The sequence below is a fragment of the Talaromyces marneffei genome, chromosome 8, assembly GCF_009556855.1.
Source record: "Talaromyces marneffei chromosome 8, complete sequence".
Lineage (NCBI taxonomy): Eukaryota > Fungi > Ascomycota > Eurotiomycetes > Eurotiales > Trichocomaceae > Talaromyces > Talaromyces marneffei.
In genome coordinates, this window is record NC_072355.1 from 1578724 (window position 1) to 1590765 (window position 12042).

The following is a 12042-nucleotide window of genomic DNA, read 5'->3' on the forward strand; positions in this document are numbered from 1 at the left end:
ATCGTGATTTGCAGTGATTTTTCATCTCTCTCTCTCTTTAAAGAGCGACTTCACAGCAGCTCCCACGATCTGATCGGAAAAAGAGACATCAACACCTGAGCAGATGTCAGACACATTACTGCAATCCACACACTTTTATTAATCAACTAGCTTAAGCTAGAAGAGGGACATCGCTTGTGGTGGAGTCTGTACAGCCGTTCTCGTTGAATTCATCCTTACGACTGCCCGACCTTCGCAGAATCCCTGGCTGGATCAGACACACGATAGGCGGCCTTTATTTCCACGACCCGACTATCCTTGTTTTCCCCGAGAAATCGCGCGCTTCTTAATTTGTGTGGTAATAAAGACTCCACCTGCGTTCTGCTCATTGGACCAGCGGCCTAGTTCCTAATTCCACGCTCCTTTTTCTTAAGGACTACGCGCGATTAATCGCTGTCTCACGTGACCTATAGTATAATCTGCAACAACATGGAGCAATCAACAACTCCCCAACCACCCCAGGGTAATAATGCCCAGCCCGCCATTGAGCAGTCTTCATTTCCTGACGACATGTGGAATAATATGGATGGGATCTTTCCTGAACTAGCTGTTCAACAATCCGACCAACAAATGCAACCCAACCAACAACAGACCCCCCAAGGCATTACATGGGATCATCCAATCTTCACACAGACCAGCCAGCAGTCTGAACAACCGCCTTCGTTTCCACAGCAAAATGATCATATCCGAGATTTCTACTCTGGGACGCCTCAGGCATGGGGTCAGCCTACGGCTTCGACACAGACGACAAATGGAGCTTCCGGTCAAGCATACGGAATTTCGCACCAACATCCATATCCGATACAACAACAATTTCCTCAAGATCAGGTCTCTTTCAATTCCCGTACATTGAATCCTGATACTCTTGCTTATCAGTATTCGATCCCTGGCCAATATTACCAACAACCTGGTCTACAGCCTGCAGACCCATATGCTCAGCAACAGCACCGACATCAGGCTATTGCTCCGCGGCCTCCTTCCACTCAGCAGCAATCCGTATTGTCTGGAAGAAATCAAACTACTCAGAGCCATCAATATATTATGCCAACGAATGTTACAGGCAATACACAAACACGAAATTTCAATCAATTTGAAAATGCAGCAAATCCAGGCATGAGTTTTCAAAACACAATCGATCCACAATTTCTCTCATCCCTTCAAGAAGCAGCGGGCGGGCCCCAAGCAGCACAGAACCAATTTTTGTTCTACAACCCGAATGCCTCATCATACGAGCGGCCAAATGATCCAAAGTACGTACCGTCTCGTCCCTCATTATTTCGATGCATAAAACTAACTTCGATTAGGACATATCAAGTTTTTCCAGACAATCTGGCTCAGCTCAATGCGGAACAACTAAATGCTAGACAGCAGTTAGCACCTGGCCTGATGGGACAACTTCCCCAGTTAGCACCCTATCCTATCGCTCCTGAAATGCTAGGTATCTTTCCCAACTTCTTTCCACTTGTAGATCTGTGCATTCTGACACCATTTAATAGTCCCAAACGGAGTACCTAAGCCAGTTGCTCAAGTAGCAAGCCCCAAGAAGCGGGGAAGGCCTAGAAAACACCCGCTCAAAACACCCAATGAAAAGGCGAGGTCCGATTCGAGTTCTGACGCTTCGGATTCAGAGCTTGAAGTTGAAGAACCGGATGAACCTTCGCCATTGCCTGAAGTGCGTCCAGCAGACCCAGAAGGAGCTGTGCAATACGATACCATTAAAGCTATCTGGTCACCCCGTAATAAGTATCCCAGCGTTGAGAAGATCAAAAATGCTCTCGTCGCTTTCAAAGACGTTGTCAAGACAGTCCGAGATGAATGGAAGTCACTCAGCCAGGCAATGAAGGATGCCGAGAACCAAAACAACAACGATAAAGCGTCGGAGCTGAGGAATAAAGTTGTTGAACAACGAAAACTCATCAATGCCGTTATCACCACGGCTATAGACAAAGGCCATCCTGTCATTGTTGAAAAGTATGTGCCCTTCCATTCCCTCCTAACCTCACTAGCACATCATCCCTCTTGCATCTATAGAAGCTTGATGCAGAATGCACTCATCTACCATGTAATCATCTCAAAATGGATAGTGAGCGAACTTAAAAAGATAGTTAATTGCCAAACATGGCATGATTCGAGTACTGATCGTACACCAATGTGCGCAGTGTCGACTCTACTACCAAAATTCGCAAATAAAATCTTGAGATTGCATTGCGTGGGAAATGTCCAGCTATACCATGTTAATGCGATGGCAGCGCTTTAGCACTTTCCCCTCTATCAAACATTATCAAAGCAGGCATCGTTTCAAAAACCAAACGTAGCTAACATCTCATAGATTAGGAGAGCACCCCATGGCTGTTGCAGCTTTATACTCCTTTCTACTTGATCGCCACCAAGCCTCAGACTATGAGGGCGTATTGCTGGTGAACATTTTGACGGTAATACTACTTCTATTTTAGTTATATGATTCACGCTAATAATGGTGTCTAGTTATTATCACGCTTCACAACCATGGATGATGATGTTCTTCTCAAAACCAATGTTTCAAAACTTTTGCCAAGGATCATCAAAAAGGGCATTCAACCCGGCAAAGATCTTGCTCAAAAGATCATGGATAATGCAGCTCAGTCAACGAAACGGAAGCAGGAGTCAAACGGTAACTCACCTGCTAGAGACTCCACGCCTGACAAGTCAAACACATCTACCACAGGAATCAAGCGTACTCGCGAGGGAGAACCGAACGGTCTCCCAGCCACCAAGAAGATGGTAACGCCTGTTATAGCCGCAAAAGGTGGCCCCTCTACGAAAGCAGCTATCGGTAATACGGTCAAAGCTGCGGATAACAAAACCACTACTGCACCAGCTGCACGACCCAAGGCCAGCATTGTTCCTCCCAAGCCAACCAGTCTTTTTGGTAGTCTGGCCTCTGCATCCAAGAAGCCTGGGACTTCAAATGCGGCACGAGCTGCTGCTGCTGCTGCGGCCAAGGAGAAAGGCGGTGCTGCCACCGAGAAGAAAGACTCGCCACAACCAGCACCTGCCAAACCAGCTTTCTCCTTTGGTGATATTTTGGCAGACCTCAACAAGAAAGAGGAAGCCAACGTCAAGAAGCCGTCCAATGATCAGCCACCTGAAACTGAAGAAGAGCGCGAAAGGCGTCTTCGAAAGGAAGCACGCCGAAAACTCCGCGTCAGCTGGAAGCCTGACGACTCTCTCACCGAGGTCCGGCTGTTTACTCACGATCCTGAGGAGGTTGTTGGGACGGATGATGACCTCAAGAGGGACGTTGACGACATCAAAGGTGAAGGACGTATGCTCAAGCTTCATAAAGACTTGGATGAAGATGAGGACGATGAAGTGGAACCACAGGAAGAAGAAATCCGCCCTTGGACAAGCCTTCCCGTCGTTGATCAAGACTTGAGCAACGAGGATCAAGCGAACAATTTCATCAAGAGAGGTGGAACCAAGGATCCTGACAGCCCTGAGAAGCTAGCTCAGGAAAGCAGAGAAGCCACAACCTTGATGGTTTTCTATACATCTACCGCCGACATTCCGGCCTCGCCGAAAGAACCACCTGTGCCTACTGATGATGAGCCGCCAGCCACTCAGTTGCCGTTTGGAGAACCCGATGATAGGGTCAAGGTATGTTATACTTATAAGCTGTACTTAATAATCATATACTAACGTCATATCTTACAGGCTCGTTCTGCTCGCTACTTGGCGATGGTTACTCCGCAACCCGCAGCAGCGCCTGCACCAGCTGCACCAGCTACACCTGTTGCGCCAGTTGCGTCAGTTGCGCCAGTTGCGTCAGTTGCGCCAGTTGCACCAGTTGTCCCTGGTGGTACTCTCGATATTGCCAATCTACTGAAAGTCATTCAAAGTGCACCCCAACAAGCACGATCTCCTGTACCTGCTCCTCAGCAGGCACAAACTCCACCAAATCCTCTCGCAAACCTTGAGCAGACCATCAATTTGTTCCGACAGCAACAACAAGGACAGGGCATCATCCCGCAGATTCCGCAAATCCCTCAAATCCCACAAATCCCTCAGATTCCTCAAATTCCTGTGTCCGCTCCATCAGGACAGCAGCCAATTGACTTTCAAAAGATTCTAGCGGTGCTAAATGCTCAGAAGCAAATGGCGCAACAACAGCAACCTGTCGCTCCACAAATGCCACAAGCACCACCGGGCATCGCCCCCAATCTCGCAGCGCTAGTTTCCCAAATCAGTGGCCAGAGAACAGGCTCCCCAATCTCACAACCACAACAACCACCCGCTCAATCTTCCTCTGGCCTCTATGAAGACCCAGAGCGAAAACGCTATCGCGACATGGGTCATGGACACGACAACAACGGCTACGGACAACCAGGCAATGCCAAACGTCCACGAATGTACGTCGACCCTGAAGCGAAGAAACATCCACGCGCTGGGTCTGTGGCATGTCGATTCTGGCGTGAAGGCAAATGTCTCAAGGGCGAAGACTGCACGTTTCGTCATGATCCTGCTGATTTGATTTAATCACCGATCACTTTCCTTGATACCCTAATCATTTTAGACTATGACTTTACAGACTACAGTTTTGTTCTGCATCATGCATTGTTATACTCATTGCATATTTCATTATCATGGGACTTTCAATCTGATTTCGGCGTTTCCCAAGTATGGCGCGATGCTTACTCACGGAGAATTTCTTTTCATTTCGATCTTCTTTCCAGAGCAATAACATCCTGTACAATAATTTCCTTGCGATATTGGCGATTCATTTTTCATATTTGCTAGCATTTCTCCAGGCACGTTCTTCTGCACTACTGTACAATTAGTATTTTTGTTCTGCCTGGATGGGTGTTTCGTGGATGAGGGAGTGTATTATTAGTTCAATTATAAACAATATAACTACATGATTACTAGACCGAACGATAATTTCCTCATCACTTCAACATGGACATGGTAGTTGTATTACATACATATACAATCAGGGTGTTTCGTGCCCATAGTTACATATGTACGTACCTCCTCCTATAGTTAGGTAATCTAGGGTTGTAAACGTGTAGTTATAAGGAATATAAGTCCCACATCTGAAGCGGCAGGTGCAACAAGAACTTCGACAACGTCGTCATCTAATTCGTCAAATGTATCCCATCAACAAGGTCATTCAAGAGAACCTCACCACTGAACGTGAAGTATAATTGAATGGGAACAATGACAAAACCAGAGCTGAACCATTTGATCATCGTATGTTGTCATGCGATTTACCTAGGAGGTCCCACCAAGGGCTTAGATGAGGATGAGTGGTACGTTTTCATCGCATTTCTCAACTAGAACACACAAGATTCAGCCATGGATTGCGCTGACATGTATGAAAGGTTACTCGCGCCGTTCCAGAAAGGCGAAACTCCAACATTTGTGAATCACGTCAAAGCAGGATTGAGGGAATATGAAAAGAGTGGAAACTCCGGAGTTTTGGTATTTTCTGGGTTTGTCTCCCACATGAGAGACATCCTTACGTATTGTGGGTAGGTATGGTTGTTAGCAACAAGCTAATCAGTGAATGCATAGGGGCGCAACGAAACGAGGCAAGACGAGTCTCACAGAGGGGGAATCATATCTGGTAAGTCAACATCAGGTCCTAACTTGATCTCATCTCTAACGAGCTACACAGAATCTCGCCCGAGACAACAACTTCTTCCTATCTAATCATCAACAAGTCAGTGCCAATATCGATACAACCATCATCCTCGCAGAAACCCACGCAACAGACTCCTACCAAAACATCCTCTTTTCTCTCCTTTTATACCGCCAACATACGCAATTAGCCTACCCAAAGAGTGTAACCATCATAACGCACGCTTTCAAACGGAGGCGGTTTTTAGACTTGCATCTTCCTGCTATTGGAATCGTCCCGTCAATGGCAAAGATCGCGATTTGGTTTATAGGCGAGAATCCGCCGGAACATGTCACGCCTCTGGTAGATTTAATAGATGGAGAAGAGAAAAGGGGCATCGGGCTGTGGAAGGACGATCTGTATGGGACGGGGGAGGTGTTGGGTAGGAAACGGAGGGAAAGAGGATGGAATAAGCTCGAAGAAGAGATCGTTATAGAGTGTGAAAGAGATGAGGTTGTCAAGAGATTGGTGAGATGGGAGGGAGTTGGGTTATTTTTGGAGATGGATGATTTGCCCTGGACATAGTGTACAGTGTCAAATACGACACAGACGACACAACCCTCGAAGCAGCTTCCAAGCAGCCTTTGATGACTGTATTGGTTTGTGCTCAAACTGGAATTATTGGGCGCAGTCTTTGGTGGGCATTCGGTGTACAGGTGCGGTATAATGGATCGGGGGGGTATACATCTTGTTATGGGAAGAATGGAATGCAGATATATCTAATCAAATTGTAATCGTTTCCCTTGATATGTTGGTTCTATTGTTAGAACCAACACATGGCTAGGTATTATGTATATCCTCAAGTATACATACCGGGGTGACGAGTAGTTATAAAACGAACAGCCCCCGAAACAAACATTAAAATCCCACTGCAAACGCCATACCATATTTCCAATAAACCTAAAACCGAAATTCCGAACACAAGTAACAAGGCCTAATCAGCAAGCCGATAACTCACCAAGGTATCCACCCGATGGTTATTCGTACTAAAACTCCTCAACTGCACCTTCTCCCCATTCGTAATTTCCTTTGCGTCACTGTCACCCCATTCCACGGGCACATCCGAGTCGGCATCTGCATAGACAAGAACGTTGAAAGTACAATTCCCATCGAGGACAGGTAGGAATGTCACCGAAGCCGTGATTTGACGGAATATAGCTTGAATTTCTTGTTGGATCTGAGTTTCAGTCTTTTCTGGCGTCGGTTCTTCTGCTGCTGCTGCGTTTTCTCTATCTACTGCGGCGGTGGCAGAGTTCTCTTTGTCGGCAGTACTTGACTTCTTGCGTCCAGCTGCGGCCGCTTGTTTGAAGATCTGGACGTCGAATTGCCATCGCTCCACGTGTTCGCCGGTCTCTTTGCTTGTGATAACCACGACGAGTTTTGAGATTTTGCCGCCTATCATCCATTTGTTTAATTGTGACATGATCTTCTTGATGTATGCTCTGACTTGGTCGTCGGAGGAGACTGTATCGATTGGTTAGGGCGGCGAAAGGATCGTGATAGGTTTAGTAGGACTAACCGAGCATGTTGAGGCCATATTTCTTGACACTGTATAAGTTAGTATGATGTTACCGAAGTTATGAGGAGGGGACTTACGGAGAGAAGTCTTCTGCTGGGTAGACACCTCGTTGATAGCTACAGTATACAACGTCAGTTCACGCACGGTTTTGGTCTGTAGGGTAGTCGCCGTACAGAATTGAGTTGATGGAATATTCAAACTGTCAGTAACTCAGCGTTAGTTAACTAGAATCAGCATGGAAGGAACTCTGGGCGAGCTCACAAATTCAGCAACCAGTTTCGATGATCCTATTGTTTTGCAAATCAGTCCCCGCATTCGCATATTTTCAGACCAGTTCACTGGTAACTCACCTTTCAAGAACAATTTATGAACCTTGGATTTCTCCTTATCTGCCGACATTTTTTACAGCTTTTGAGAATGGCGTACAGTTGAATAGTAGATGTTGTAAAGAGGATGTTTGGAAGAGTTGTCGATTGTTTACTTTCTTCCAAGTCACCCCAGCAATTTGGCTCTCGGCCTTAATCCGCACTAGCGCCCGCAGCAGCTATTTTTTTCCACCTTACTCCAACATCGGTTACACCACAGACTCTATGGATTAAACGAAACGTTCATTCAATTATATCAATCGTGCAATCAATGCACTTATCCCAATGCGAGGATGCCTGCAAGTGCTCCGATGGCTGAGCACATCGACCGCACGGCGCCCGGTGTCCTCCCGACCACTCCATGAGATCTTTCCCAAGAGCGAATTCCGGCGTCCATTCACGAGCACCATCCTACGACAAGCGCAAGCCTCCAGAAATGTCTCGGATCTCGAGAAAAGAATCGCAGATATACCCATAGAACGCTTCCGCAATTTCTGCATCGTCGCTCACGTCGACCATGGAAAAAGTACACTGTCAGACCGCCTCCTTGAACTCACAGGCGTGATTCAACCGGGCTCCAACAAACAAGTCCTCGACAAATTAGACGTCGAAAGGGAACGTGGCATCACTGTTAAAGCTCAAACATGTACAATGCTTTATAATCATAACGGCGAAGACTATCTTCTACATCTGATCGATACACCCGGCCACGTCGATTTCCGCGCCGAAGTATCTCGAAGTTATGCCAGTTGCGGAGGAGCTTTACTACTGGTTGATGCCAGTCAGGGTGTCCAAGCGCAGACCGTTGCGAATTTCTATCTTGCTTTTGCGCAAGGGCTAGAGCTTGTCCCCGTGCTAAATAAAGTGGATTTGCCATCCGCGGACCCGGAACGTGCTCTTGAACAGATGAGGTCGTCGTTTGAGCTTGATACGGACAATGCAATCAAGGTTTCTGCTAAGACAGGATTGAATGTTGCCCAGTTATTGCCAACGGTGATTGAGAGGATCCCAGCGTAAGTCCTCCTTTTTTCTCCTTTGGAATATGCAATTAATGATGTTTTGATAGACCCGTCGGCGACCATACAAAACCTCTACGAATGCTGCTCGTCGATTCATGGTATTCAACCTACAAAGGCGTTATCCTACTAGTACGAGTTTTCGATGGCGAGATCCGCGCGGGAGACCAAGTCGTTTCCTTCGCAACTGGACTGAAATACTTCGTCGGCGAAGTGGGAATAATGTATCCCGATCAAACACCTCAAACGACCCTACGAGCAGGTCAAGTCGGATACATCTACTTCAACCCCGGCATGAAACGAAGCAAAGAAGCCAAGATCGGAGATACATTCACCAAAGTTGGCTTCGAGAAGAAAGTTGAGCCTTTGCCCGGATTCGAGGAGCCTAAATCGATGGTGTTTGTGGCAGCATATCCCAGCGATGCGGACCATTTCGAGCATTTGGAAGATAGTGTCAATCAGTTGGTATTGAATGATCGAAGTATTACCGTTCAAAAGGAGTCATCGGAAGCTCTTGGGGCTGGATTCCGATTAGGGTTCTTGGGAACGCTGCATTGCTCTGTTTTTGAGGATCGACTACGACATGAACATGGCGCTAGCATTCTTATTACTCCACCCACGGTGCCCGTCAAAGTCATCTACAAAGACGGCAAAGAAGTGACAATCACGAATCCAGCACATTTCCCCGACGAAGATGATATCCGTGCCAAAGTGGCGGAACTCCGCGAGCCATATGTGATGGCTACATTGACATTCCCGGACGAATATCTCGGCAAAGTCATTGAGCTGTGCGAGGCCAACCGTGGCATCCAACACACACTCGAATATTTTACACCCACTCAGGTCATTCTCAAGTATGAATTACCACTAGGCCAACTAGTTGAGGACTTTTTCGGCAAGCTCAAGGGATCTACTAAGGGCTATGCCACTCTAGACTACGAAGAAGCCGGATGGAAAGTCAGCAACATCGTCAAACTTCAACTGCTTGTCAACAAGAAATCAGTTGACGCGGTAGCACGCATTGTGCATTACAGCCAAGCCGAGCGTCTCGGGAAACAATGGGTCACAAAATTCAAGGAACATGTTGATCGTCAGATGTTCGAGATCATTATCCAGGCCGCCGTGGGACGTAAAATCGTCGCTCGAGAGACAATTAAGCCCTATCGTAAGGATGTTCTTGCGAAGCTCCATGCCGCCGATATCGGGAGGAAGCGCAAACTTCTCGAGAAGCAAAAAGAAGGACGGAAGAGGCTGAATGCAGTTGGAAATGTGGTGATTGATCACAGCGCCTTTCAGGCGTTTTTGTCTAAATGATCTGTATAGCTGGCGCTTACTGCCTAACTTTCTGCCGGCCATTTGGATTCCATCCCATCCAGCGGGCGGTGAAACGGATGTCCTTTTAGGACTTTCAGCTCAAATACTCTCGTGGTGGTCACCGCATTTAGATGTCAAGCTAGTTGTATAATTATGTATATTTGTATGGTATAGAATTCAGGAAGGCACCTGCCTCAAGTTTGGCTTTGAGCCTATTTGGTTATGTCTTCCTCAGGATCTCTCCCCATGACGATGTCTGCCAAAACACGTCGTTAGGTGATCTACTATGTAACAATCTCACTGACCCGAATTATGTTCATGAGATGGGTTTTATACGTACATGTATTCAACTATCTCCTATCCTATAGAATTCAGAGAAACGCACTTTATGAATCTTGCCTTCGAGAACCATCTAAAGATTCCAAATTGAGCTAACTTAAACCACAACAGGGATTGATAAACCAACATGTTCAGCTTGCCCGTAACCATGTGGTAATTGGCTAGAAAACCCTCATTGCTCGACTTCTAACTCAGCCGCAGCAGTCTTAACTAGTGTACAACCAACTAGTTAGTTAGTTAGTTAGTTACCATTGCTGCTTAATTTACGTAAATTACTTTTAAGGTCTTACGCTCTCCAATGGCCTCGCAATATGGGAGAATACTACATAGTACGTAGTAAGGAATGTTTGACTTTAAAGTTTAAGGTAATGCAGATGAATACATAGTAATTGGCAGACAGATGTACGTACAAGGAGCTTCAAATATTCATTGCGGGTTAACTTGTATATGAAGCCTACCTAGGTAATTTCCATTCATTGCTATGAGGTTAAATATATATAACAGTGAATCGCCCTGTTTTCTCATTCCTAGCTTCTTTCCCCCAATTTCTCTTGGAGACAGGACTGGTGCCGTCGCAGGTGAGTACCGACATCCTGCTGGAGTACTTCCCAGCCTCTATGGAGTGATTTGTTGCGACAATCGGAAATTATGGCTGCACAGAAGACCCCCCTCGACGAGCCAGTGATCGGTGGCCCATTCAGTCTCTTCGAAGGAAGTTTCATTTTGGAATTCTTGCAGCCACATCCCTCCAGGGATGCTTCGTCAGTCCCAAAGCAGGAACCTCATTTTGATACTCCCCACTGACCTCAACATAGAGTTTTGATGCGAGCAACATACAAGCACGACCACCCCCTATGTGAAAAGGGGGCTGGTCATCCCCAGGTACATTCAGTGCTTTCATGTTATTACCACGTGATATCAAACTCATACACATCCAAACACGACCGCTCCACCTACATTTCAATCAATCCGAGACTTTTGAGGTTCTTCAGGGCCAAGTCTCGACTGTAAAGGGCTGGTCTGCGACCAAGCGGGCCTGGACTCGAGGAGATGGGGGGCATGAGATCAAACGATGGGTTCCTCATTCCTTTCAGCCCGTCCCGGACAGCCCTGAAGATACCATCATCCTAGTCTGGGCGCATCCAGGCGATGTAGATGAGATGATGGACAGAGTCTTTTTCAAAAATCTGCTGCTCATGTACGTCAGTGACGTGCATGAGAAGAAAGTTACGCTAAACCCGTTCCAGATAATGCTATTACAGTGAGCTCCCTCCTCTAAAATATTAGAGACTGTGGTATATTGACCCTTCTCAAGGCATGTTTCCGCCACGGCCCTTGTATGGTTTCCTACTGCGAGGTGGTTGGGCCCGCTGCGCTGGTGGGTGCCGTGGAAGGTGCAGGCGATCTTTGCTGGGACTCACACCTACGATGAAGAAGTATACTTCTGAAGAGGAACTTGCAGAAATGCAGAAGGTAAGGTAGGACTCTTTGAACAGGTATTTCACAACCAGCGATACGTAATAGTCTCATTAGGGAATGTAGCGTACTTTGGACCTCTTGAAACATAGCAGATATGTTTAATAATCTGTACCATATGTAGTTAGTTAGTTACTTTACGGCCAACGAGCCTGATATGTTCCCAACGTCAACTATTCAAGTTGAATTGTTAGCTATCACCCAGGAGGTGAAACAAGGCGAATATGTGCTTCGATTGCTTCTTGGGTTGGAGATACGGCTCGAGAAACCTACTCTTCATGTTTTCTGTGATAACAAACAGACGTTAGGATTGCT

The 12042-nt window shown here is 46.5% G+C and overlaps 5 protein-coding genes across 5 annotated transcripts; 4 read left to right on the forward strand and 1 right to left on the reverse strand.

The window, feature by feature from the left end:
* Window positions 1–468: 468 nt before the first annotated feature.
* EYB26_009926 (uncharacterized protein) lies at window positions 469–4554 on the forward strand (the record flags this gene model as incomplete). The annotated part of the gene is made up of 6 exons (XM_054269171.1): window positions 469–1289; window positions 1344–1477; window positions 1536–2010; window positions 2369–2471; window positions 2524–3675; window positions 3733–4554. 6 exons carry the CDS (start codon window positions 469–471, stop codon window positions 4552–4554), a joined length of 3507 nt encoding a protein of 1168 aa, XP_054125146.1.
* Window positions 4555–5235: 681 nt separating this feature from the next.
* On the forward strand, window positions 5236–6223 carry EYB26_009927 (uncharacterized protein; the record flags this gene model as incomplete). Its single annotated transcript, XM_054269172.1, has 4 exons — window positions 5236–5327; window positions 5400–5510; window positions 5593–5644; window positions 5696–6223. 4 exons carry the CDS (start codon window positions 5236–5238, stop codon window positions 6221–6223), a joined length of 783 nt encoding a protein of 260 aa, XP_054125147.1.
* A 409-nt stretch (window positions 6224–6632) lies between these two features.
* On the reverse strand, window positions 6633–7616 carry EYB26_009928 (uncharacterized protein; the record flags this gene model as incomplete). Its single annotated transcript, XM_054269173.1, has 6 exons — window positions 6633–7162; window positions 7218–7246; window positions 7295–7333; window positions 7391–7416; window positions 7479–7504; window positions 7568–7616. The coding sequence occupies 6 exons, from the start codon at window positions 7614–7616 to the stop codon at window positions 6633–6635; spliced, it is 699 nt and encodes a 232-aa protein (XP_054125148.1).
* A 251-nt stretch (window positions 7617–7867) lies between these two features.
* Window positions 7868–9912, forward strand: EYB26_009929 (uncharacterized protein; the record flags this gene model as incomplete). The annotated part of the gene is made up of 2 exons (XM_054269174.1): window positions 7868–8595; window positions 8649–9912. 2 exons carry the CDS (start codon window positions 7868–7870, stop codon window positions 9910–9912), a joined length of 1992 nt encoding a protein of 663 aa, XP_054125149.1.
* Window positions 9913–10899: 987 nt separating this feature from the next.
* Window positions 10900–11699, forward strand: EYB26_009930 (uncharacterized protein; the record flags this gene model as incomplete). The annotated part of the gene is made up of 4 exons (XM_054269175.1): window positions 10900–11012; window positions 11067–11133; window positions 11244–11512; window positions 11567–11699. The coding sequence occupies 4 exons, from the start codon at window positions 10900–10902 to the stop codon at window positions 11697–11699; spliced, it is 582 nt and encodes a 193-aa protein (XP_054125150.1).
* Window positions 11700–12042: the final 343 nt, after the last annotated feature.